We start from the raw sequence: 23,115 nt of genomic DNA on the forward strand, positions 1-23,115 counted from the left end.
AGCCCAGTCTATGTCTTTAATTAGATGCTATAGGAGGAAAAGGGAGGAATTTTGGAGGAATTAACAGAGGGGCTTTTTTTCCATTTTCCCCCCACAAGTTTCACCTTCTCCTTTATTTTTTCTGTGGGTGCAGATTAGGCAGAAGGTCCTAGAGTAATTTTGACCTGGTTCAAAGGGCATCAGTGTGAAGCACTGTGCTGTGCTGGCAGCAGACATTCCCTTTCTTTCACCTCATCTGCTCTAAGCAGGCCATTGCTGTTTACAAGAAGACTTGAATAAATGCTCACATAAAGACTGTAGCCCCCACTGACAAGACAAATAAAATCCCTCCAAGCTTAGCACTGAAGAAAACTCAATCTACTGAGCAAGGTTTGTGTGTCCCATACTGTCTGCCTAATGTAGCTCTGATTAACACACTCATATGTTGGAATCAAGTGCTGAGTACAGGCTAATTCCTTGTAAAAAAAAAGAAAAAGAAAGTAAATGAGGACAACAGACCTCTTGCAATGCAAGTGTTGTTGTGTAAGCTCTGAGTCCCAGTTTCAGTGACTTTGTGCTGCTCCCTTTTTTTTTTTTTTCTGTTTTTTTTTTTTTTGGTTTTTTTTTTTTTGTTTTTTTTGGTTTTTTGGGTTGTTGTTGTTGTTGTTGTTGTTTTTTGTTTTGTTTTTTTTTGTGGGGCTTTTTTGCCACTAATGAAAAGAGAAGTTGCAAAGCATGCATGTCTTGATATCTTAATAGGTTTTCTACTCTACTGGGATACCTTAGCATCTTGAAAGTTTTAAGTTGATATACAGTGTAACAGTAAAAAATTAATTATTATTAAGGGTTAACGAAGGACCTGAGTGGTGGAAACCAATCCAGTTGTGTATAATTAGAGAGTAGCTACCTTGTAATATTGAAGCTGTAAATAGCCCCAGCGGGGGCCCTGACAGAAGGCTGAGGTGTTTACAAGGCACAAGAGATGCTGCCTCGAAGTACATAATTCCTGTTGCCATAACTATTGCTGATATAATGGATGTGTTCATTAAAACCAAAGGATTATTTGTTTACCCATCTTTCTCTGTTGCAGGCCCTCCCTCAGAGAAGGGAGGGGCAGCTTTCTTTCAATACAAATTTATAGCACACACCTTTATTTTGCCCAGTCAGAGGAATATTAAAGGATTCTTTTATTGATTGCTAACCAGAGGTCTGTTGCCCACTGGGAAAACTGACTTCTCCAAACTGCTTGCAAACAGCCCTGCAGGGTCCAGAATGGAAGGAAATGTGCACACATCCATTTGTAGGCTCCCGTTGGGCCTTGGGAGTGGCATTTAATAAGTCTTTGTCTGCAAGGCACATGCTTCTTTCCCTAGCAGGGCCATTACCCAGCCTGCTGCTTATGAGCTCAGCTGGGCTGCTGGGAAACTCACCCTGGGCCAGTCTTGTGTGAGAAAGAAGGTGTGAAAGTTACCTGAGGAGGAAGGAGATGGACTGTCACACCTGACCACAATACCCATTACCCATCCCCCTGCTCTGGTTGCAGGGAAGGGGTGAAGGAATCCGGAGAGGTTGAGCTGAGTGAGATGAGAAAGGTGCTTTAGTTTTTGTCTTTACTGCTCACTTTCCAAACTTACTTGAATTGGTAAGAAATTAAACTCATTTTCCCCAGGTTGTACCTCTTTTTTTCTTACAGTGACTGATCTCCCTGTCTTTATCTCCATCTGTAACACTTCTTTCTTACTAGGCACCCACATCCTCTTGGGGAAAAGTGGACACTTGGTAGCCAGGTGAGGTCGGTGCATCAGAGCCATGGGTACCTGACCCCAGTGTGTGGCTCCAGAGCTCCTGCCTGTCTCTGCACACACAGAGTTCTCTCTCCATGCACTACTGATATTCCAGCACATGACCATGTGCAGCAACATGAGGAAAGACACCAGGAATACAACAGTAGCAGTACCAGGCACTGATAATAACCAAGCAGATACAGCATCTCTCCACGGGCCCTTCACGGCTCACTTCCAAGTGGTGAGGGCACAAGTGGCTGGGGAAGGCTGCCAACAATGACATCTTCACAGGCCATGCTAAAGGCTTCATCACAGCTCTGTGCCCATAGAAATAAGCAAGGGACTGATTTTCACAGGCTGGTATTTCTGGATGGGCTTCAACCTAGTTTTTTTCTTCATTAGTACTACTTGAGGTGTGAGATCATGACTCAGGTTTAATACATCGTGTGCATTTATCTCCAGAATATGCTGCTCCAGGTGTCCTCAGGCTGGTGTCATTGCTAGCATGCCAGTATGAATCACTTGCTAATTTTGGAGCAAATGTGTAGATCAGGCTGGGTTTCAGAAGGTGAGGATCCAGTGTTGGGCTGCTGAGAGCAGTGCTGGCACGCATCCTGCGCCTGCTGTGGGTGGCAAGTGAGCTCTGCAGCAGTCACTTCAAAAGGAAGGGTCCTGCTTGGAAAGAGCAACTGCCCTACAGACATCCCTGAGACCTATCACCTAAACTGCATGCTGTCAGAGTTTCCATGCACAGCTGCATCTGAGGAAGGATTAATTTATTAAGAGGCAGCAGCTTTGCCCATAATATATAAGAGCAATATTTTTCTCCCAGCACCATAATCTGTAGTCTAAATTTTCTTTTACCACTGCTGTTATCCTCACTTATTGTAGCTCAATAGTTTAGACATCAGTCATTTACCCTGTCTTCAGTGTGTAACTTTATCCCCTTATACCTTTGCACACACTAATTTCAATAAAATTTTATCATATGCTGAATTTTTGTCACATCAATATCAAAGCTCAGAATAATAAAAAGTGTACACCCTTATTTTTAAATTTTTGTTTCCAGCCTGCCTACCCTTGGAGCAGTGAAATTTCTGTGCCTTGGATTCCTGATCACTGAGAGGGCAGACAAGGATGGAGTAAATGCAGTGGGTTGTCACAGACAGCTTGGTCACCAGCTTGCAGGATAAACAGCAGGTGTGGCAGCAGGCTGCCAAAGTCTGACAAGGTAAGAAGAAAGCCTCATTGCAACATGGACTAGCTTTGAATCCCTAGAGGACAGTCTCAGCATCTAAAACTCTTTTGTTCTCATAGGGTTGGGGTCAGGTGGGGTATTTTTGGCTATTTTTATAGATTTGTTTTGGTTTTTTTCTCCACCTGTCAGTTTCTGCACTTGTGGGCTCAAAACCTTTGTTATCTCTGCTCTGCATTGTCACCAGTGCCTGGTTAGAGAACATGTCTGGAAATCAAGGTCTGCAAACTTGTTCACTGCTAAATGTTTTGCCAAATGTTTCCCCCATCCACATGCTCCAAAATCACAATTGGTAGAAATCTCTTCAGAATTTTCTGAGGCTCATGAGGGGAAGCAACTCTGTAGAGGTTTCAGCACTAAGATGACCAGAAAATGTTTCAAAGCAAGCTAATACTTTGTTCTTAAACACTATGGAAATACTGTTGCAAATCAGCTCCTGGCCAAGTGGTAAGCACGTGTGCTTAATTTGAAGTATTGATTTCATGATTAAGCAGTATCCACAGTATTGATAGATGTCCCTGAATCAGAGCCTTAAAGTATGCAGTGGCTCTTCTAATTAGCTACTTTGGTCATTTCACCATGACCTCTTAATTTTATATTATTGGACTTCTACTAGTTTATGAAAGAATATAAAAACATTCAATAAGAAAGCAGGAAACAGTGAATCAATTCACTCCATCCTCATCAGGGGTTTGATCCAGGGATATGCTGAGCATTGACAGTGCTTAGGGAAATCAACACAGAGGCCATTCTACAACATCAGATATCTTGTCATTAAAGCAAACGATAAGCTTTTCTGGTTATCCACATTTTCACATGCCAACAAAAATCTGAAAGCAAAATATATAGCAGTATTGTCATTTAAAGGAGACTTAAGAGACCAGAACATTTAGTATTCAGCAATGAATGCAGAGGACAGACACCAAGTACTAGCCAACACTCTTGCAATATTATTTAAAAGATGACAGCACTAACACACAAATTCTGAAGAAATGCTTGCCTGAGTACATTTGTATTAGGAAGTATGGAGTTGTAGCAGGCACAGCTCCTGTTAATTTTCAAAGAGGTTGTAGTTCTGCCATTGGTCAGGAAATTATCTGTTTGAGCACCCCATTCCATCCCAAAAACCAGATGAAAAAGCTCATTATATCCTGTTTACATTCACACAAATACAGTAACCAGAAAACAATAATCATGAAGTAGTTTATGAATAATCCTGCAATTCCACCGCGTAAAATGATACAATAGAATTTAAAGGTTACCTTTATGGTATTGATACAGTATTGCTACTTATAAATAATTACAATGTGTGAGATAAGGAAGTGTAGTGACCTTCATGCAACAGTGTAGGAAAGCAATTAGCTCAAGGTCACTTGCAGATCAGAATGGCTTAGGAGGATAGTTTAGTCCTGAGCTGCTGGCCAGGACAATGAGATTTATATATCCTTGTTTGTAGATACTATGATATTTGTTTAACACGTCTGTCTGGATAATATTTGCACTGAACAAGCAAGGAAAAAGAATGAAAGAGCCAAATGTCAGCTATTTTATGTTTGTGTGTACAACAAAAGGGAGAGTTTAAAATGTCAGCAACTTGTTTTTGTGTTTCACTCATTTGAAACATCTTGCAGCAAAAAAAAATTAGATGTGACAAGAAATTAATCCATATTGTGATCTAATTATTGCTGGAATTATGGGAAAAACGTAAGATGTCTAAAATATTTAATTGTGAGAAGTGCCTATTAGGCTAACTTTTCAGTGAACTTACAAGATTTTTAAACATTTGTGCCAGGTTTGAGATGCCTAAATAGCCAGAAGACTGTGATTTGCTCTTTCAGGAATATACATGGAATACACAAAACAAAATTCTCTGCTTCTTACAATCCAGACCAGGGCCTGGTCAGAGAAACTTCTTACTGCCATTGCAGGGTCACAGGGAAAGGGGCTTTTTCCCAGGTAGGCTGGAGAGGGAAGGTGAGTTAGGGAACCCAAACTCCCAGAAGAGCTGGCAGAGCTGGGGCTGCTGTGCTGAGCCACATCCTTCTGACAGCCTGGATGCAGTGCAAGTGGTGGTGCCTCATTCACACGGTGAACTCTCAGTTTCCAGGAAGTGTTTACACAGAAGCTGATAACAGCTGAAAAAACCTGGCTTTATATTTTAAATTTCATTTAACTATCTCACATTGTCTCACTAAACCAGCTCTGTGACAGATGACCATTTCTGGCAGTGTTGTTTGGGGCATCTACAAGAGGATCAAAACCCTGCAAATATTTGTTTAAATGCCCTTCTACTAACACAATCTGCTGTTGTGTGTTTTTATATTAAGCTGCAGCAAGGCAAAAAGGAATTACTTGCCCAGAAGACTCTCCAGAGAGTTTGCCAAAAAATTACAGACTGAGCCAATCTGTGGAAACCAAACTGAACTGTCATGAAAACAACTATTGGCACAACAAAGTCATCCCTTATTCACTATGGTTGGGTAACTCAGATGTAATATGGAAATGAAAAAATTTTGCTCAGCTCCTATTTGGGAAGTTACCTGTCAGCTGTAATGACACAAAATGCAATATGAAATGGAAGTACTGAAATAACAATTAATAAAAATTGATAAATTCTTTCTGTAATGTGTGATGTGCAGTGCAGGGTTTAAGCTTAACTCATTGAACACACTTCTCTCTGGCAAGTCAATCCCTTGAGGGCATCTGGGGCTGTGAAGGTTGTTGTCTCTCCTAGTAAAAGAACCCTTGGATTATTACTATTCACAAAAAGTTCAACAAGGCAGGAGTGAAGGCAGAAGGAAGGGCAGAAACACTCAATACCCTGCTCTTTCCCAGCCCCTCACTTCCTCAGTGTGACCCCAGCTGTGAGCCTCTGGCCTGGCCTCCCTGCCCCAGTCCCCATGGGCTGACTGAGGGCACCTCCATCCTCCCCCTGCCCCTCCAGGTGCTGGTCAGGCCTGACCCAGCCTGCCCACAGTCTGAGGTGAAGAGTCTGCCTGGTGTGGCTGCAGCTGGGAGGCTCCCAGAGCCTTTCCTGGGTCGCCCTCCCCTTTCCCTGCCCCGTGCAGCTGCAGGCACATCTGCCCCATCGGGCAGGGAATGCTGTCTCCCATGCCAGCTCTGTAGGGCTGGGCTGGCATCCAGGGCTTCCTCCTGGGCTGGAAGTGCCCATGAACCACCAGTTCAGCAGCTCCAATTCCATTCCTGTCTGATCATACTAGCAGCAAAATTCATCATACAAGTTCTCTTTTGTTGTTTTGGTTTCTTTTTTTTTCTCTTTATATTTTTTACAAAGATTTCAAAATTTTTGCCAGTATTTTACAGCACTGATGAATTGCTCATTACCAAATGATTTGGTAATTTCCACATTGTCTTTGGTCACTTTATTAGGTCAAGTATATAGTATTTTGAAGAAAAATTAATGGAACTTATTTGCATGTCTATTAAAAGTTGGATGTAGTACAAGACTCCAAAAGAAGGGGTGATGAATCTTTCCTTGTTTTTGGCAAGACAATGTAGCTAGCACTAGGGAAACTCAGAAACTCATTGTTTTGTATCTGTCTTAGATGCTGATGCTTGTGAGAAATTCTTACAGAGTATGAGAGTAATTATGGTATTAATGATTGACTATAGACAGTTTTCACAAATGGAAAGGGCTACCAGAGGTGGAGGCAAGGGAAAACATGGGGTTTGAGCTGTTCTGTGATTTCACCCTCATACCACTGATCTAAATGGCAGTCTTCTTTCATCAAGAGGTCATTAGGTCAACCAAGTGGTTAAGTTCCTAGTAGCTTAATTTATGTCAAGGGAACTGCATGTTTGTACAATCCATCTGAGAATACCATCAGGTCCCACATGCTTTCAGAAACATTTTGCACTTATTTAACTCGGTGTGGAGTAAGAGTAGATTCTCGTCATTAGTGCAATTAATTCAAATATATATCATTATAATCTTCAGCAGCATTCACCTATTCAGAAGCATGCTCTCTATTTTGTGCACATAACTTCCCTTGACATTAACAGGAGGGGATAATAGACATGGAAATGTAAAGAGAGGTTAATACTCTTCCCTGTGACCTTCCCAGAGACATCATATTTTCTCAAGCTGACCTCTCATTATGTTGAAAACTGCAAAGAAAAAACCCCACGGTTTCTGTTGCTTTTTTTGTTCACTTCAGAGACTACAGACATCTGCCCTAAGTACATTCTGTTAATAATTATTTTGAATGTATTCTAAAAATCCACATCATTCCCAAAGAGGGGAAAAACACAAAAGAAACCCCAGTTGGTGAGGGAGGACAATGTGCAACATTATAAGCAGTGCTGGAGCTGCCTGCCGTGCTTGCCACTCAGAGACAAAAATCATTCCTCACACTTTGAGACAAAAGTAAATGGCAGTTAGCAATGTTAAGAACCCCTGTGGAAATAAGATGAAATGAGACGAGGCTTCCAGACCTGTGAGAAAAATCAATCTGATGGAAAATTGACAAACTTGTTTAACGTGTCGGCACAAGATCCGAGAGCTGACCCGTAGAGACCTCCACTTAGGCAGACCGTGAAGTTACTGTCAGTTCTCTTAATCTGTTCAATTACACAACAGGATCTCAAAGGGGACTTTTTACCAAACATCACTTTAAATTAACTTTTCTCCTTCGTGTTTTAAACTTGCAGTCTTTCCCTCCTCTTTGCAGCAACATGGGTAAATTATTAAAAGCTCACTTGCTTGTCCGTGTAAATGCTACAGAAAGATCAGCTTGAAATTTTGATTGGAAATAGAGAAGGTTTGTGAGGTTAAAAAAGAAAAAAATGTTCATCTTGCTACATGTCACAAAATGAATCTCCATGATAATTTCTCTGAGGCAAAGGTCTATTGTTTTTCTAGTTTAGGGGATGAAAAAATGGCAGCAAAAAGTAGCACACTATAATTTTTTATTCTATTAGGAACAAGAAACTGTGCCACTTTTCACAGCCACGGGCCACAAAGTGAAGTAAAGTACTCAAAATGGAAGATATACTACTGTACTGAACTGACCCTCAATGTCTTTTTTTTCCTTGGGGAAGTGGAGTGGGAATAGGATAGGAAGGGAGGATGCTAAATAATGCAAGGGATGAAAGAAATTTAACTTTGAAGATAGGTAGAGCAGAATTTAAGAGGGAGAGATGGAACTGCAAATGGCCAAAGAAGAGAATTTGGGATTTTAGGTCTTCATTATTTTATTAAATGCGCCATTGAAATAAAAAAGTAATTTTCCCCCAAATCTGTTATATTTGAAGTGAAGGACTCTGAAACTGAGCAGAAAGTGCAGCAGGAATGTGGCCTATCAATTAAACTCAAGTGCCAAGACTCATTGAGATTGATGGGTGTTACAGCACAAATGCCCAGAAACATAATTTGATAGATTAATTTTCCCCAAATGCATTCTGTTAACCAGGAAGCTCATAGAGAATGTGGCAGTGGCCACAGTTGTCTGTCTGTTCTCTTGATTTTCAGTAGGCATGAATCATGTGATGCATCTTTCTGCTGAGGTGTCTTGTTCTTGTTGATTGTGGAATGAGGCTCTGTACCAGGTTCCTTGCTGGTTTTCCATTTTATAGTTTGATTTTTCTATTGATCAGATTGAAGGTGAGAGATCAACATTCATTTTATATAGTAAGGAACGAAGAATGACACACCGACATGAATGACAGTGAATTTTTTTTAAGGGGCATGGTGGGAAGTTCACATGGAGCAGAAGTGGCATCTAGGAAGAGAGCAGAAGCAAACACTGGGATTTTCATTTGGTAGGGACTAAGTAATTTTCTACCATTCTTGTTAGAACATGCTGGAGGAAGAAGGCTTACTTCTGTAACCACTTAAAATACAAAAGACATCAAATTCTGAAGGACTCTTGTTAGTTTTGCTGGAAAATACTGTTGCAGTGTTGACAGCTCTTGATAAAACAAAATACAAACAACTGCTTGAATAGATAGCACTTTAAAAGGTCCTGTGTTGATTAATACTGTGTTCTTGGTTTGAAGATTTAAGGCAAAGGTTAACTGTAATTTACATCAAGCACCTACTTTATAATCATGTCTGCAGTTATCAGAGATAGCTCTGTTTTAGCAATGAAATAAGTTCTAAATGTTTTCTGCTGTATAAGCCACTGTTAATGCTTATTGGGAACTTGTTAAAAAGTAGTATTAACTCTTTTCTCACTTTCTGACTGACCTGAGAAAGACCTTGTGTTGCTCTTTTCACCACCCAGAACTTTATACAAGCTATGTTTTTCACAGGCTTAAAAAATTCAGCCTCCTCAGAGTCTGCAGAAATTGATGTAACACAGGTTAGACTCAACATTAGACAACCTGTGTTTGTGGATTTTTAGATAGGTCCTCAAGTCAGACTATCTAACTTACAAGGGAAAATTCTGACCTAGGGAGACAGAGGTCAGTTTTAACTGACTGACTCAGTGTAACAGGCCAAGGGGGCCCAAATCCATATCTCCATTTAGAAGGATTGTCAGATGTTCAGTCCTCAGCAACCCCCTCAAGCCTGATCCCTCGATCCAAGAGCAGAGCTGGCACTTTATGGCTAATGACTCCAGCTGCTGGCTCCTGTCTGTTGCTCACTCGGTGGCTGCAATAGGTAGCACAATTTTAAGAGATGCCCTCTGTGTCTATAGGTACTCTTACTTAAGAGAATAAATGCAAAGTTTGCTTGAGATTAGAAGGGCAGCAGCTCTATTCTTTTATGGAAGCTTTAGATAGATCTTAATGTTTTGTGACTTCAGCTACAAAGGAGATTCATTATTACTGAGTATTAGTATTGATGCTAGTACAAATGTTAACATTGAGTACTTAGTTCTTACCACTAAAGTGTTTTCTAAGCAAAGGTTCAAGAGCAAGGTGCAACTAATACAATAAATCTCAATAACCCATATGTAAGAACACAGATCACTATAATGACAAGGAAGTGGCCTCCATACCATCTTTTAGCTAACTGATACAAAAATGCTAGTGCAATATCATTGGTTTTAGCAGCGAGTTTAACTGAGCCTTGAAGACTGTGGTTAAAAAATGCTTCAGGGGTGACTCTAGGGAAGTCAACACATTAAAAAACAGTCTGAAATGTAGCTGCCAGCAAGTTAGGCTGGTAGTTTGGCAGACATTCTGAAAGGATGCACAGTCTACATATCACTGGTTTCTTATTTATTTCTTATTTATTTCACTTGTGTTTTCTGTCAGGGGAAAACACTTTTCCCTTTATGAGACAGCATCAAACATGGGGAGGGAAGGGCAGATGCACATGCAGCAAGGAAGTCCTTACTTTTGCTTTTATTGATGCAAGCTTGACTTAGAAGAGAGAAGTTTCTGCAGCCTTTATCATAACAGTGTGTGGTCACCTCCTGTTAAATTTCTAATATGCCCCAATGACTTACCTAAATACAGAGGCTTTTGAAATTCTTACCCTTTGCCTTATACCTGTGGTTCTTGTCTATTATATCCTGATGAGGCAAAGAGTTATGCTTTAGTTGCTATCTGTATCAAGGGTGGGGATTTTTGTTTATTTGTTTGTGGTTTATTTGTTTGCTTCCCATTAATCTATTTTTATTATTCCCACATGTTCCCACTATGGCAATACAATTTTATCCTCTCCTAGGCATAAAGGGCAATTTCCCAGACTAGAAACAGAGATGTGCTGATCTTACAGAAAATTCATCTTTCTTTATTGTTGCCATTGCCACTTCCCAAATCTATTCTGTCATGTTGGCAAAGATCCTGCAGAGATCCTAACCAAGGCATCTTTGTTTCTGCCGAATATCAGATCTTATCCTTATGCTGTGATTCATTGGACTGTAGAACATTACATACAAAGGTGAGAAAAATAAGTTTCTGAGTGCTGGCAATAATTCCAGTATTTAACAGCTGTCTGTATTTGCTCAAGTCTACCTCTGCTAAAGTGATTTCCACCCATGGAAGATTTATCGAAATACTTATTTTTCAGAGGCATTTTTTTTCAGAGGCAAATTTCTTGAGTTTAATTTACTGCACATCCTTGCTGTGGAATAGTTCTCAGTCCTTTGCAAAGTCAGAGAGAACTGCCTGGATATATATGATTTTACATGCTTTGCAGATAGCTCAGAGATGCAATTGGAAAATCTAGCTCTCACAGACAGCTGGGAATTTGCGGCAGTCCCTGAAGGACTTTGCATCCATAAACCAATGACTGGATTACACTGATCCATAAATGCGTTTTTCTCCTATCTCTGGCTAATGCAATGCAAGTAGTCTTCCTGCTGTTAACTGTTTCCTGAAGCCACACACAAGAGAACATAAAGGATATGGCATATATTCAAACAGAAAGGTCAACGGGTCATTTTCTCTTTATGCTAGCAAAAGAACTTCAATATCTGTAGTGCTGCAGAAAGAACTAAATGCAGAAATATTCCTTAATTTAAGCTCTGTGTTCAGGAAATTTTGCTGAAAAGACCCTCTAGGGGATTAGTGACCAAGTCTGATCTAGAGCAGGAAAGCTCAACTCATGAACATGGTGATAAAGCTGCAGATTTTTTTTTCCTGTAAGAACCCAGGAACCCTCATGGTGGAGTCACCTCCTCAGCACTGCACCCTCTGTCAGCCTGGCTCAGGACTTTGGGTGCCTTGTCTCATCCAGCCAGGGAGAGAGGCAGGAGGGACCTGTGTGTTGAGGGTGCAGCTGGCCCATGGCTTCTGGCGAGGGGCTTTCCCTGGCCTCTGCTCCACGGGAAGGCTGGAAAGGGCTGGAAAGGGCTGGAAAGGGCTGGAAAGGGCTGCTGCCCTGCACAGGGTGAGTGAGACCTGCTGCAGCAGCGAGGAGCTCTGGGGCACAGTACTGGGCAGGAGCAGGGCTGGGAGCTGGGACCCAAGACACTGAGAAGCAGCTTCTGACAGGCAACCACGCCCTGCAAGCAGCAGATGAGCCAAGGGGCTCCAGGTGTGAGCAGATTGAATTTGCCCAGGGCAGCTCTCTGCTGCAGGGGCTGACAGACACAGGACAACTCGTGCCTGTGCCACTCAACCTTCCTGCCCTCAGGAAGCCACAGCTGCCTCCAGAGAACCAGGAGATGGATATTGGGCATCACTAGCACTGAAGTTTTTTAGAGCCACAAAGTCAGAGGCCAGGAGCATCCCAGGGATGGCCAGAATGATCTGAGAGTCCAGCCGCACTTCCAGTACAGCTCTTGCTACCAGGAGAAGTGCACAGAAACTAATGCTATGTCCTGGAAAACACAGTACCTAGTCAAGGCAACTTGTAATGAACAAACCCTTAGAGTGTTACTGTTGAGAAGATCATGAAGGCACTTGGACTTTGGACTTCTTTTCAAACTTCTGCAGGGTCATTAAAAAGTAATTTTGCTTTAGCTACAACCTTTTTGGTTGCTATTAAAGATTTCCAGGTTTATTTGCTCCCTAATCAGGAAGCAAATCTTTGCTTTATTTCTCTTCAGGAAAATTATTTTTTCTTCTATTCTTAAGCTTTCTCATTGACCTCGATATTTGAATATTTGAAAGATATTTGAAAGACTTAAGCAAAGGTGATTAACATTCACCACATTTGTTCCTCATTTGTCTCCAAGGAAAGAAGGATATGAAGCATTTTGCTCTGTGTATAAATATTACTGCCTATTTTAGAGAAAAAATAGCCATCCCTTACAGCAGAGTTTAGTTTATATTGCTTCAGAGACCATGACTCACATAACGTGGTCTGGAGAGATGACCAGAGATTAAAACAACAGCACAAAGACAACCTTTTAGTCCTTCAAAAGTAAGAACAGAGATGTTGATCTTGGTACAAGGAGAAGACAAAGCAAGGCACCTGGGACAAGTTAACTGTGTGCACTGGGAGTTAGCACTGCTGAGAATGTTCTTGCAGCTTTCTCTAAAAGTTTTTATTTTGAAAACAACAAAGGCTGTAGCAGTTTGCAATAGGATACATGATAAAAGCATGAGATTAAGAAATTTTTAGTCCAGAAGTCTTTATAACTTCACAGCAGCTGGAAATGCCCAATAATCCTCATTGCAAATTTTTTCATATTAAGACTTCTAATGTTCATTTAAGCACAAACACTTTTCATCAGCTATATATTGAAATATCTACCCAAATATTGAAGAGGAAACAGTTCATCTTGCTGCTTTTGTTGATTTTGCCCCCAAATAAATCTGAAACATAACCCGTTAGTACAATTTTATAAAGCTGACACACTTCGATTTACCTTATAGAATCCTGACAGCCTTTATAAAAACCCAACCCTAAATTAGACATAAATTAAAGAATTTTTGCTTCAGTTTCTTTTTAACAGACAGATACAGCTTTATTTCTATGCTACTTTATTTCAGGTTGTGCAAGTATCTCCACTTGAGCAACCACAATCACAATGCTGTGTGTGATTCAACCAATTTATTTCTGTTAATCTGAGCCTAATGCAGACAAAGATGCACAGGAATAGTTAAAGTTTTTTACAGTTCTTCAGCAACTCATGAAATCTAGAATGATTGCATGTGTGGAAAATACATGCAAGGAGCCGAGCACAGGAAGGCTTTTTATAAAACAAGATTTGGAAATACGTAAGACTCCATCAAATATGAGTCACAAAATCTGACTGTGTACCTACCCTGTTTAGATTGGCAAAGCACAGCTATTATCACAAAGAATTATTTGGTTTTCCTGTGTGCCAATCTATGGTAGATTCCACATGCTCAAGCTTGGAGCTTCTCCCATGGTGTCTGTGGTTTGAAAAAACAGCTTCACAACTCTGCTTCTAAGTGTACCAGAACTTCAAATAAAAGGGGGAAAGCTGTAAGAAAAAAAAGTTACACGAGGCAAGTTAACATTGCTTTAAATATTTTATTGTAATGGACTCTTTAAATTGATCTGCTTTCAAGTGACTCTCTTAATATGGGGTTTCATAAATAAGCAATATAAATCCTCACCTGCTTTAAAATACAAATCTGAACATTTACAAGGACAGGTATCATCATATTCTTTCCATGCATGCTCTTACCATTGTTCTTTTGCAATGCATTGTTTTGTTGGGAACCATTTCTTTACCAGGAGGGTGGTCAAACAGTGGAACAGGCTTTCTGGGCAGATAATCAATGCCCCCAAGCCTGTCAGTTTGGATGCTACCCTTTCTTGCTCAGTGCTGTCTGATAGTTGGACTAGTGGGTCACTACAGGTGCCTTCCAACAGAAATACTGTATCCTATCCTATCCTATCCTATCCTATCCTATCCTATCCTATCCTATCCTATCCTATCCTATCCTATCCTATCCTATCCTATCCTATCCTATCCTAATTATCTATTAGATCCAACAGTCCTTTTCCTTTCCTTGTTCAAGATCCCATGACCTGAAGAAAGTTTGTTTTGGGCTTCTGTTTTCCTAAAACCATTGTGTATGTGACCTGCTGCTTCTCTTGACTTTGCTCCTGTCAACACCGCAGTTCATGAAGCATCAGCAAGACGATATTTATTTTGATAATCTGGGTGTACATCACTGAGTTCATGAGGAACCCAGCTGAAAAAACCAACCGTTTGTTAATTGCTCTTAGTAGAGCTCATTTTCTCATTTAAAAGGGATTACAGATTGTTTTCATAGGATCAAACAATACCTTGGGTTGGACCAGGCCTTAAAGATCCCTCTGACACTGGCAGAGACCAGGTTGCTCAGAACTCCCTCTTGACTTTGATGTCCCCTTGATGGGGTATTCACAGCTGCTCTGGTCAACCTGTTCTAGTGCTTCACTGCCCTCACATTAAGATTTTCCTCCTTGTATCTAACCTAAACCTACTCTCCTTCAGTCTGAAACTATTACCCTTGACCTGTCACTACATGATCTTGTAAAAAGTTCTCAATCTTTTTTGTGGGCTGCCTTCAGGTACTAGAAGGCCAGAGCCACATCATCCTGAAGCCTTCCCTTTTTCTGGTTGATCAATACTAATTCTCTCAGCCTCCCTCAAAGCAGAGGTGCTCCATCCCCCTCATCATCCTGGTGGCCTCCTCTGGACTTGCTCCAACAGGTCCATGTCCATCCTTTCCTGGGGAGTATGAGAGACCAAAATGTTAAAGGTTAATTACTCTATCAGCCACTGGCAAAAGTAAGTGATTTGCACCCCCAGCCAAAGGGAGAGGAGAGTTTTCAGGTGCATACTGGCAAAATCTCTGATCTGTCTAAGGAGATCCAAGATGCAGAGGGGGTGATGATGTGGAGGATGACCACAACAAACCAACCTTTGTTTGGCAGCAAGCTGGGTTTTTGAGCCAGGTAACAGAGAAGCCTGGTAAGAAGCAATCACGTGAAGTGGGATGACATTTTACCCTGCCACGTCCTCCCCTGCACAACTGGTTCAGGTGTAAAACGCCCAGCTGAGGTATCAGGACACTCACATGTAATCCTGAAGATACTCATCCCATCTGATGGGGCATAACTGGCTCAACTACACAGTTTTGGTATTTTTAAGAGAAATACACTTTGTCCCTGTTCAAAGATTACTAGAATATTCCTAGTACTACACAGAGAACCTGCTAAGAAGGAGGTATGCCATCTTGGAATTGGCATTTCACTAAATTTCCCACTAATCTGGGAGCCTGGGCAAAGTGACTTTGAACCTGCACGAGGAACATCTAGTATCCATTCCCCCTGGTGAGACAAATTGCACAAGAACACTCCCCTCCACACAGCCTCCAGGTGGTGAGACATGGGTGCAATGATCACCAGGTGAACTATCTGAGTTTAAGCCTTAAATACACTTGGATTTAAAATGTGAATGACCGAAAATAAACATTATCTGTCTTTCTCCTACAACCACTTACCCCTTAATGAAAACACTTCAGAGTTTGTTTTAGCCCTTTCCTCAGGCTGAACAAGTCCATCCTAGAAATGTTTCTGATAAGACAAGTGCTGAGCCACAGATTACCTTATCTTAACAGCAGATTCCCACAAAGAATTTGAAGGAAAAAAAGGTAATTTTTTTTTTTTTTTTTTAGTAAAATAGGCCTTTAGGACCTAGGGAATCCAGAAGCTGCCTATAAGTTTCTGAGTTCAGTCTAAGTTTTGCATATGAGAAAACAGGAGTAATTTTTATTTTCACAAGAGGCAACAGCTTTTCTTCCATCAGAATATATTTCTCCTGCACAACATGTCAAAGATTAACCAGTGTCTACTATTATTTATTCCTCTGAAACTACTTTGGAAACTGATTAATATAAGGAAATTAAGAAACTATCTGTGTCAACACTGCAATTAGAAAAACGTATTTCTATCTGGAGTTCTTACACCACATCAACTAAAATTAATTAGTAATGGTGAGATCTATTGATTAGTATGTTCATAAAACTGAGAGATGAATAGTCAGTAAAAGACAAAACTACTGGAAGTGACTTAAACAACAGAAGTGAAAATAGATTACCAACCAGACTCATAAAATTTAAAAAGTCTGTACAGTTACAATACATTTGAGATTGAAAAAGATCTCTGGATGTCATCTAGTTAAACTCTGTCAATCACAGCAGGGCCAGTTTACTAAGGACCATGTCCTTAGGCAAGTTCTATCTATTCAATGATGGAGATTTCAGACGCTCTGTTAGTACAGGCTAAGTGCAGTTAGCAGCACAGATAAACAGAAAACATCACATCTTTATTTCAAAAGTTTATTCAAGATCAAAGGTCTCACAAAAAAATAGAAACTTACAAATTGTGTAAATAGTTTTAATGCACTCATAAAGAGACATTAAAAGAAAATCGACTAAGATTCTGTACTATATCTGTAATATAATTCACCAACTTTATTTTTAAAATATTGTTGCCATTTTGGAGTAAATAAACAGCATAGCATTACACATGTTCACAAGTATTTACCACTTATTTTAAACAAAATCTTTACGATATATTTTTTTCCACAGAAATTAATTCATCCCCATTTTGAAAAGTCTAATAATAAAACATTCAACATCCTCGCGGGAAGTAATGTGAGCTGATGTTTCTGTTGTAAAAAATTATGCTATGGAAATCAACAAAGAGCTTTACAGAGTTATACAGCCATACTAAACAAGCTTCTATGTTATGCTGCATTAGGCCTTCTGGATTAGCAAAACATTTTGACAATAATGACAACTTTTCATCTGAAGCTTAAGCATTTCATAGTTTGGATTAAAATGCTGCAACCTTTGAAAAACAAATATCCAGTGTTGCACACCTGACAACATTCTTAACCAAGTGGTAATACACTAAAGGTTAAGGCAACTCCAAATTGAAGTTGCAATGTCTGTATTTTCACAATTCCCTGCTCAAATTTAACTCCTTAGAATGCAATGTGTGAGACTGAAAGGAGAGGCTGTGTGGTACTTGGTTGTGATTTGGGGTTAACCCACAACGGTCCCACAAAGAAAATTGATCATTTTATGTGTTTAATTTGGGTATTTCCTTGCACACACTGTATTAAGAAGCATCTGACACCTATGATGGAGCTCATGTTTAGTGGCCTTCTCAAGGTAAGTACTGTTTGCATTCTAAGATCCATTCTAAAGCAAAACCACACAGTTATTGGCTTATTCCAATTCATCTGAATTTTCCAATTCATCCACAGAAAAGCATAGTCAGAAAAGACAAATTCATTTACAATAGACAGTAATTTTTTTTCAGCCAAATACAATAAGCATCACCAACTTATTTCTGATAGTTGTTGTATTGAGTTATTCTTTGTCTTCATGAAGTGTAGCTGGTAAGCACTGTTACTCATTATTAAAATGTCAAGGTGGAAAGATTTTTAACATCAATACAGCTTCTTATATTTAAAGAAAAAAAAGATGAGAAAATGGTAAATCACTGTAGATTTTCTTGTTACTCTGTATCTTAAAACTTTAGTAAATAAAAAGCAACAAGTTAGTCCCCAGTTTGACTCTGTTGATCAGCTGAACTGATGCTAGCACAGAGTTACCATTTACAGATCAAAGGAAACACACATGACCAAGGCAAAGTAAACAGAGGAAAACAAGCTTAACATCTATAACTCAACTATCCAGAGAACTAGTAGGAATCCACTTCAAGAAATTTGCCAAAGGCTTTTATATCTTTTATGCAAACAAAACCACAATGCATTTCTAAAGTTTTGCTTCAATATTTGTACTTAGTTGCACAGTATGTTAAAGTCAGTATACAGCTTTTGCCATTTTACTGTAATCTCTGTAAACTCACAACTATATTGCATCATATGAAAGGTTATAAACCCTTCAATCCCCATTAGATCTACTGAATGCAGCAGAGTGGAACATGTTGGTAGAGAAGGTTAGGAGCCAGAAGACATGTTGGGTGTCCATCCCATTTGGTAAGCGCGCTCCAGCGTCCTCTTGCAATCCTGCAGCACAGTGCTGAAGGTGATGTGTGGATATTGCTGCACCAGCTGCTCCACCGTGGCCTCGTTCACCTGCAGCACAAGAACAGAACCTGTGATGTGCAGAAAGGGAATCAAAGGGCCAGCATTAGGCAAGCTAGAGGAATGGGCAAACTTTGGACTCCTGGGTGGGCTTGCAGGATGGGGCTCCTCACCAGGTCTGGGTGCATTTATCACAAAATAAATATATGGAATATAATGTCTGGTTAGAGAATGAAAAAAAAAACCAAAATCAAACCCCATGCTTTGATTTCATTGTAAAGGAAGAAGTATAATCATCCCATTTAAATAGAATGCTGTCCAGAGTAACAGATTTCTAACTTGAAAGAGAAGCTATTTATTCAAAGTTGCTCAAGCAGACATACATTTAAAAAGGTGAGATTTTTTTGGCTTTGAAAAATGAAAATGGATTACGTCAATTAATTAATTCATGGTACAGTTATGGAGACATTTAAAACTGCTAAATAGTAACTCCACAATTTATTGAAATGAACTTGCACTGTATGGTTGCTATTAACAAGTCTGAAATGAAAAGTAATAGAAAGCATGATCAAATATGGGGGGAAAAAAATATTCTATGTTGCAATTACTCCTATATTTCCCTTTTGCCAAAAGGTAAAAGTCCTGCATGTCTTCACATACATCACTGGTAGAAGATTTTATTTCAGCCTTCTTTTGTGAGGATAACACTGCAGAGTTAATTAAAACATCCAAGGTGGTTTGGTGTGGGATGCCCCTCTTAAATTTAAGACATCAAAGTTAGCACCTTTATTCTTCATAAGACAAGGCAACCAGACAAACCCAGATAAACCTAACAACTTCACAACTGTAGTGCTGCAAGGGGATTAATTTGTCAGTTATTTTAAAGATGATTGCAATTCCTATCACAGAGGTAAACAGTTTTTTTCAGCCTTTAGACAAATAAAAGATTAATCTGAGAACCATGACTTCTAGTTGGCTCTCTTTGAAATCTTTGCTGAGCAGTTGGGCATTTTCAAATGCATTGATACTACAGTTACTGAACCACCTACATCGATAGCATGTACAACTGGTTTGTTTTCTCCCCTCAATGTTTCACATTCAAGGCCAAAAGTAAAAAGCCAGACTGAAGTGTTTGCTACCATTACAAAGATCTGTCCTGAGAAAAATATTTTAAAGCACGGTAATCACAGTATCTAATAATATTTTTGTCCTTAAAAGATAACAGGGAGAGCTTCCTTCTGAACAGTGATTGCACTCAATGACAAGGATAAATGAAAAGTTTAATATCCAGTTCTTCTACTTTGATAATGGAAATACTCAATCTTCATTGGAAGTTTCATCTAGCTGAGACTGACTTGGATAGAAAACTGGTTTAACTTCACAGCACAAACTGTACTTCTCTGGCAAATTGCTATGTTACAGTAACATCTTTCAGTGCTGAAAAACAAGAAGTGACTTTTAATAAATCAAAATGAAATCAGAGATAGCACAAGTCCCCGATAATATTTGATATTTACAGCTGAATACATACTTATAAATGGTAAACTACAATTCACAGAAATGTTGCTTGGAAGGAAGAACCTCTTAAGTAGCAGTAATTTGCTACTTTATGCCTACCCAAAAAATAATCAAAAGTCTCTTTTCATTAGAGTTATGCTGCAGAGACCCATGGCAGAATCTATCATGTTGTCAGAAACTTCTCTTAATGGTTAACTCAGTCACAAAAAAGAGGCTTACAACCAACAGCTGCTTATTTTGCTCTTTCTTAATGGGAAACTTGAAGAAGATACATTATTTATCTAATAGATGGCTGCAAATATTGCTAGTACATAGAAGTTATGATTTAGCACTTACCTGTTGGGCACTATTTGTTAGAGTAGCATGGATATTATGGCTTTAGGGCCAGTGTCATATGCATATTCTCTGTTATAAGAAAGTAAGGCAAATTCATTACAAAGATGATGCTCACACATAGGAAAAGCAGTAAATGCTCTCCATGTCCTGGTGTATTGCACTCAGGACATGCACATGAGCCAGGTTTAAGCTGATGTATTTGCAACCAGGCTAACTTAGGCATGGCCCATGACACTCAGGAAGGTGGATGTAACAATCTTTTAGTCTAAAACCTATGAAGAAACCTATGGTAAACCACCTGGCACTAACTGTTTTGCATAGGTTTTGTTTTGGGTTTTTTTTTTTTTTTTTGAGACAATTATTACTAGATAAAATAATATTTTATAGAAATTGTTGCTATTTACTATTAATACTTTACTAAAAAGAAGAAAGAAGCTTCTGGCATCAAGAGCCAAATACAGTTCAAAATAAACATGAATATGAAGATGGCAGATATAATCATTGCAAAAGTGCCACTGACAAAAACAGCTGTTTTATGACCAAAGTCTGAAGAGTAGAAGCTTTTCTCTCTTTTTTACTGAAGCATTAAATAAGTATTTTAAATTGTTAGATCCTAGGCAACAACTTGTGTTAAGACTTGTTAAACAGCAAAGCAATTTGTCTGTAAAACAGACAAATTCTATGGGTATTTGGAACCATAACATTTACAGAAAGAAATTACTTTGAGTTTGAACTTTTTAACTTTGAATTAAAAATTATGCCAAACTAAATTCAATGTAAGATTATACAACAGAAGAAGGACAAAAACTTTTGCAGTGGGAAAACCAGCCTGGATCAAGAGATCAGAAAAAAGTATTCCCTATGAGAAGATTTTGATATCTTTTCTTTACCATGAGAAAAGTCAGGTCAGACACTAAAACAGTGAAAAAATTTTAGTATTTAAAACTCTCTATATTATTGGCCTAAAACTGCACTTTCTGAAAAATAGGAAAAAGAGAATTAAGATTTTATTCGGTTAATGAATGCGAAAAGTAATATCTAAGTCAACTTTGTTAGTATCCTTGTCATCATTTCCCTAGTGGTAGGATTAAGATGAAATGAAGTCTTATGCCCAGCCATTAGAACACAAGCTTCTGTCTTTTTCTTAAGATCAGCCTGGCTGGCGATAAAACAAAAGTACTGAATGTCATTCCCAAAATAAGTTCATTACACAAACAGAGCAATTTTCCCTTCTGAGCTTAAATATTCTTGTTCAATGAATGAAAACTAAAAATCTCCACATCTTAATATGCTGTAAAATGCTATAATTTTTCTTTCACAAAACTTTCATTAATCTTCATCTTCTGAGTTGTCAAAAGAAAGACTACTGTCTGCAGATAAACTACCTAAATTATCTAATACATAATCATTCATCTGAATTTGAATAGCTCTTCAATTTATTTTAACATGTAATGAAAGAATTCAGCCTGCATAATTAAGAATGAAAGTAATAGGTTTGTGCAAATCCTGGTCATCAAACAAAAGGAAAAAATAACAACAAAGACTGGCTTGAAAAATATTTTTTCTTTCTGAAATTAAAATTTATCCCAGGTCAAGAAATAGATTGAAAAAAAAAACCCCAAAGGAGAAGATGGGTTACAGAAAATGGCAAGAACAAGTGGTATCATCTCCCTTTAACTCAATTAGAGCAATTACCTAGATGTCATAATTTTGAATACCTTTTGCCTAAAGACATCCAAACACATATTGCCTATTTTCCAGAAGAATGTGCTTGACTTTGTGACAAATGTTATCTGGGGTAGGACTTCCCTAACTTCTTCTTCATCTAAAGACAGTGTGGTTGTGCTGAGAGTATTTAAATATTATCAGTGCTAGAGAACATGTCTCATGTGATAATTAGGAGTTCATCTTGGAAAGAAGAACAAGAACACCCTTCTAGTCCATGTGAAATTGCACACTGGGAAAGGGTTTTGAGAGTGCCTCTTTGGAGAACTTTCATCATCACTCTGCTCTGTACACACAAAATGTAGACACAGAGCATCTTCAGAAATTTCTGTTATGCCATCTTCCACAAGTTTTCAGGAAAAATTCTAAATGCAAGCAAGAATAGTTATTAGGCAATTTTATTTTTTTTCCTTTTAAATGTGCTATGTCATTTGGTTCTAGTGATAATTTCAGCATTGTTTTCTTTAACTTCTAGATTCTAAAATTAATAATTTCTAAACATAGGATTTTTTTTTAAGCCTTATTTTCCTTATGCTCCTACAACAAATCTTATTAAAGTCAAAGGATTAATTGAAGTTTTCCTAACCCCGCTAAGGCAAATTAGCAATTACATTTGAAATCATCAGCCAAACTAGGTAGTTCCTTTTGTTGAGAATGATACCTTCACTCACAGCTTAGGAACAGAAACAGAAGTATCCCTATACCTCTTTCCATAAACAGGACTTTCTTAATTACTTCTCCTTAGCTTAAGTCAATACCATGTCCTGGGAATCTGCTCTGGGACTGGACACTCTTTCACTTATTTGCCAAGAATTGTAGGATTTCCTACTGATGTCCAGACTTCCTCTTACAGGTGCATCAGTCTTAGATTGCAGTTCTAACTCTAAAGCTATTAAAATGTGCCAAGAATGTCTGTGTTGTGTCATCTAGAGCAATACTGAAAAGCAAGAGTAGAGTCAACCCCTGAACTGCAAGTTTTATGCAGCTCTATACAGTGTATGAGCATTCAGTGTTAATCTAAAGAGTTTGATTGGTCTTTTTCAATAACAAAACCTAAAACATCTTAATCACTTCAATTTAATGACCAACTCACTTGATAATTGAAAAGAAAAAGTTATCTCCATTCCAA

General features: G+C 38.9%; 1 protein-coding gene across 1 annotated transcript in view; it reads right to left on the minus strand.

Annotated features, from left to right (window-relative positions):
• Nucleotides 1-16,680: 16,680 nt before the first annotated feature.
• Nucleotides 16,681-23,115, minus strand: part of FBXL17 (F-box and leucine rich repeat protein 17) — a 266,011-nt gene continuing 259,576 nt past the window's right edge. Inside the window, exon 9 of the mRNA XM_079331057.1 lies at nt 16,681-18,458. Within this exon, the coding sequence (XP_079187183.1) occupies nt 18,321-18,458 (138 nt within the window). The 3' untranslated portion in view covers nt 16,681-18,320. The remainder of the gene's footprint in view (nt 18,459-23,115) is intronic.

The sequence above is a fragment of the Erithacus rubecula genome (assembly GCF_903797595.1).
Source record: "Erithacus rubecula genome assembly, contig: SUPER_Z_unloc_2, whole genome shotgun sequence".
Classification (NCBI taxonomy): Eukaryota; Metazoa; Chordata; class Aves; order Passeriformes; family Muscicapidae; genus Erithacus; species Erithacus rubecula.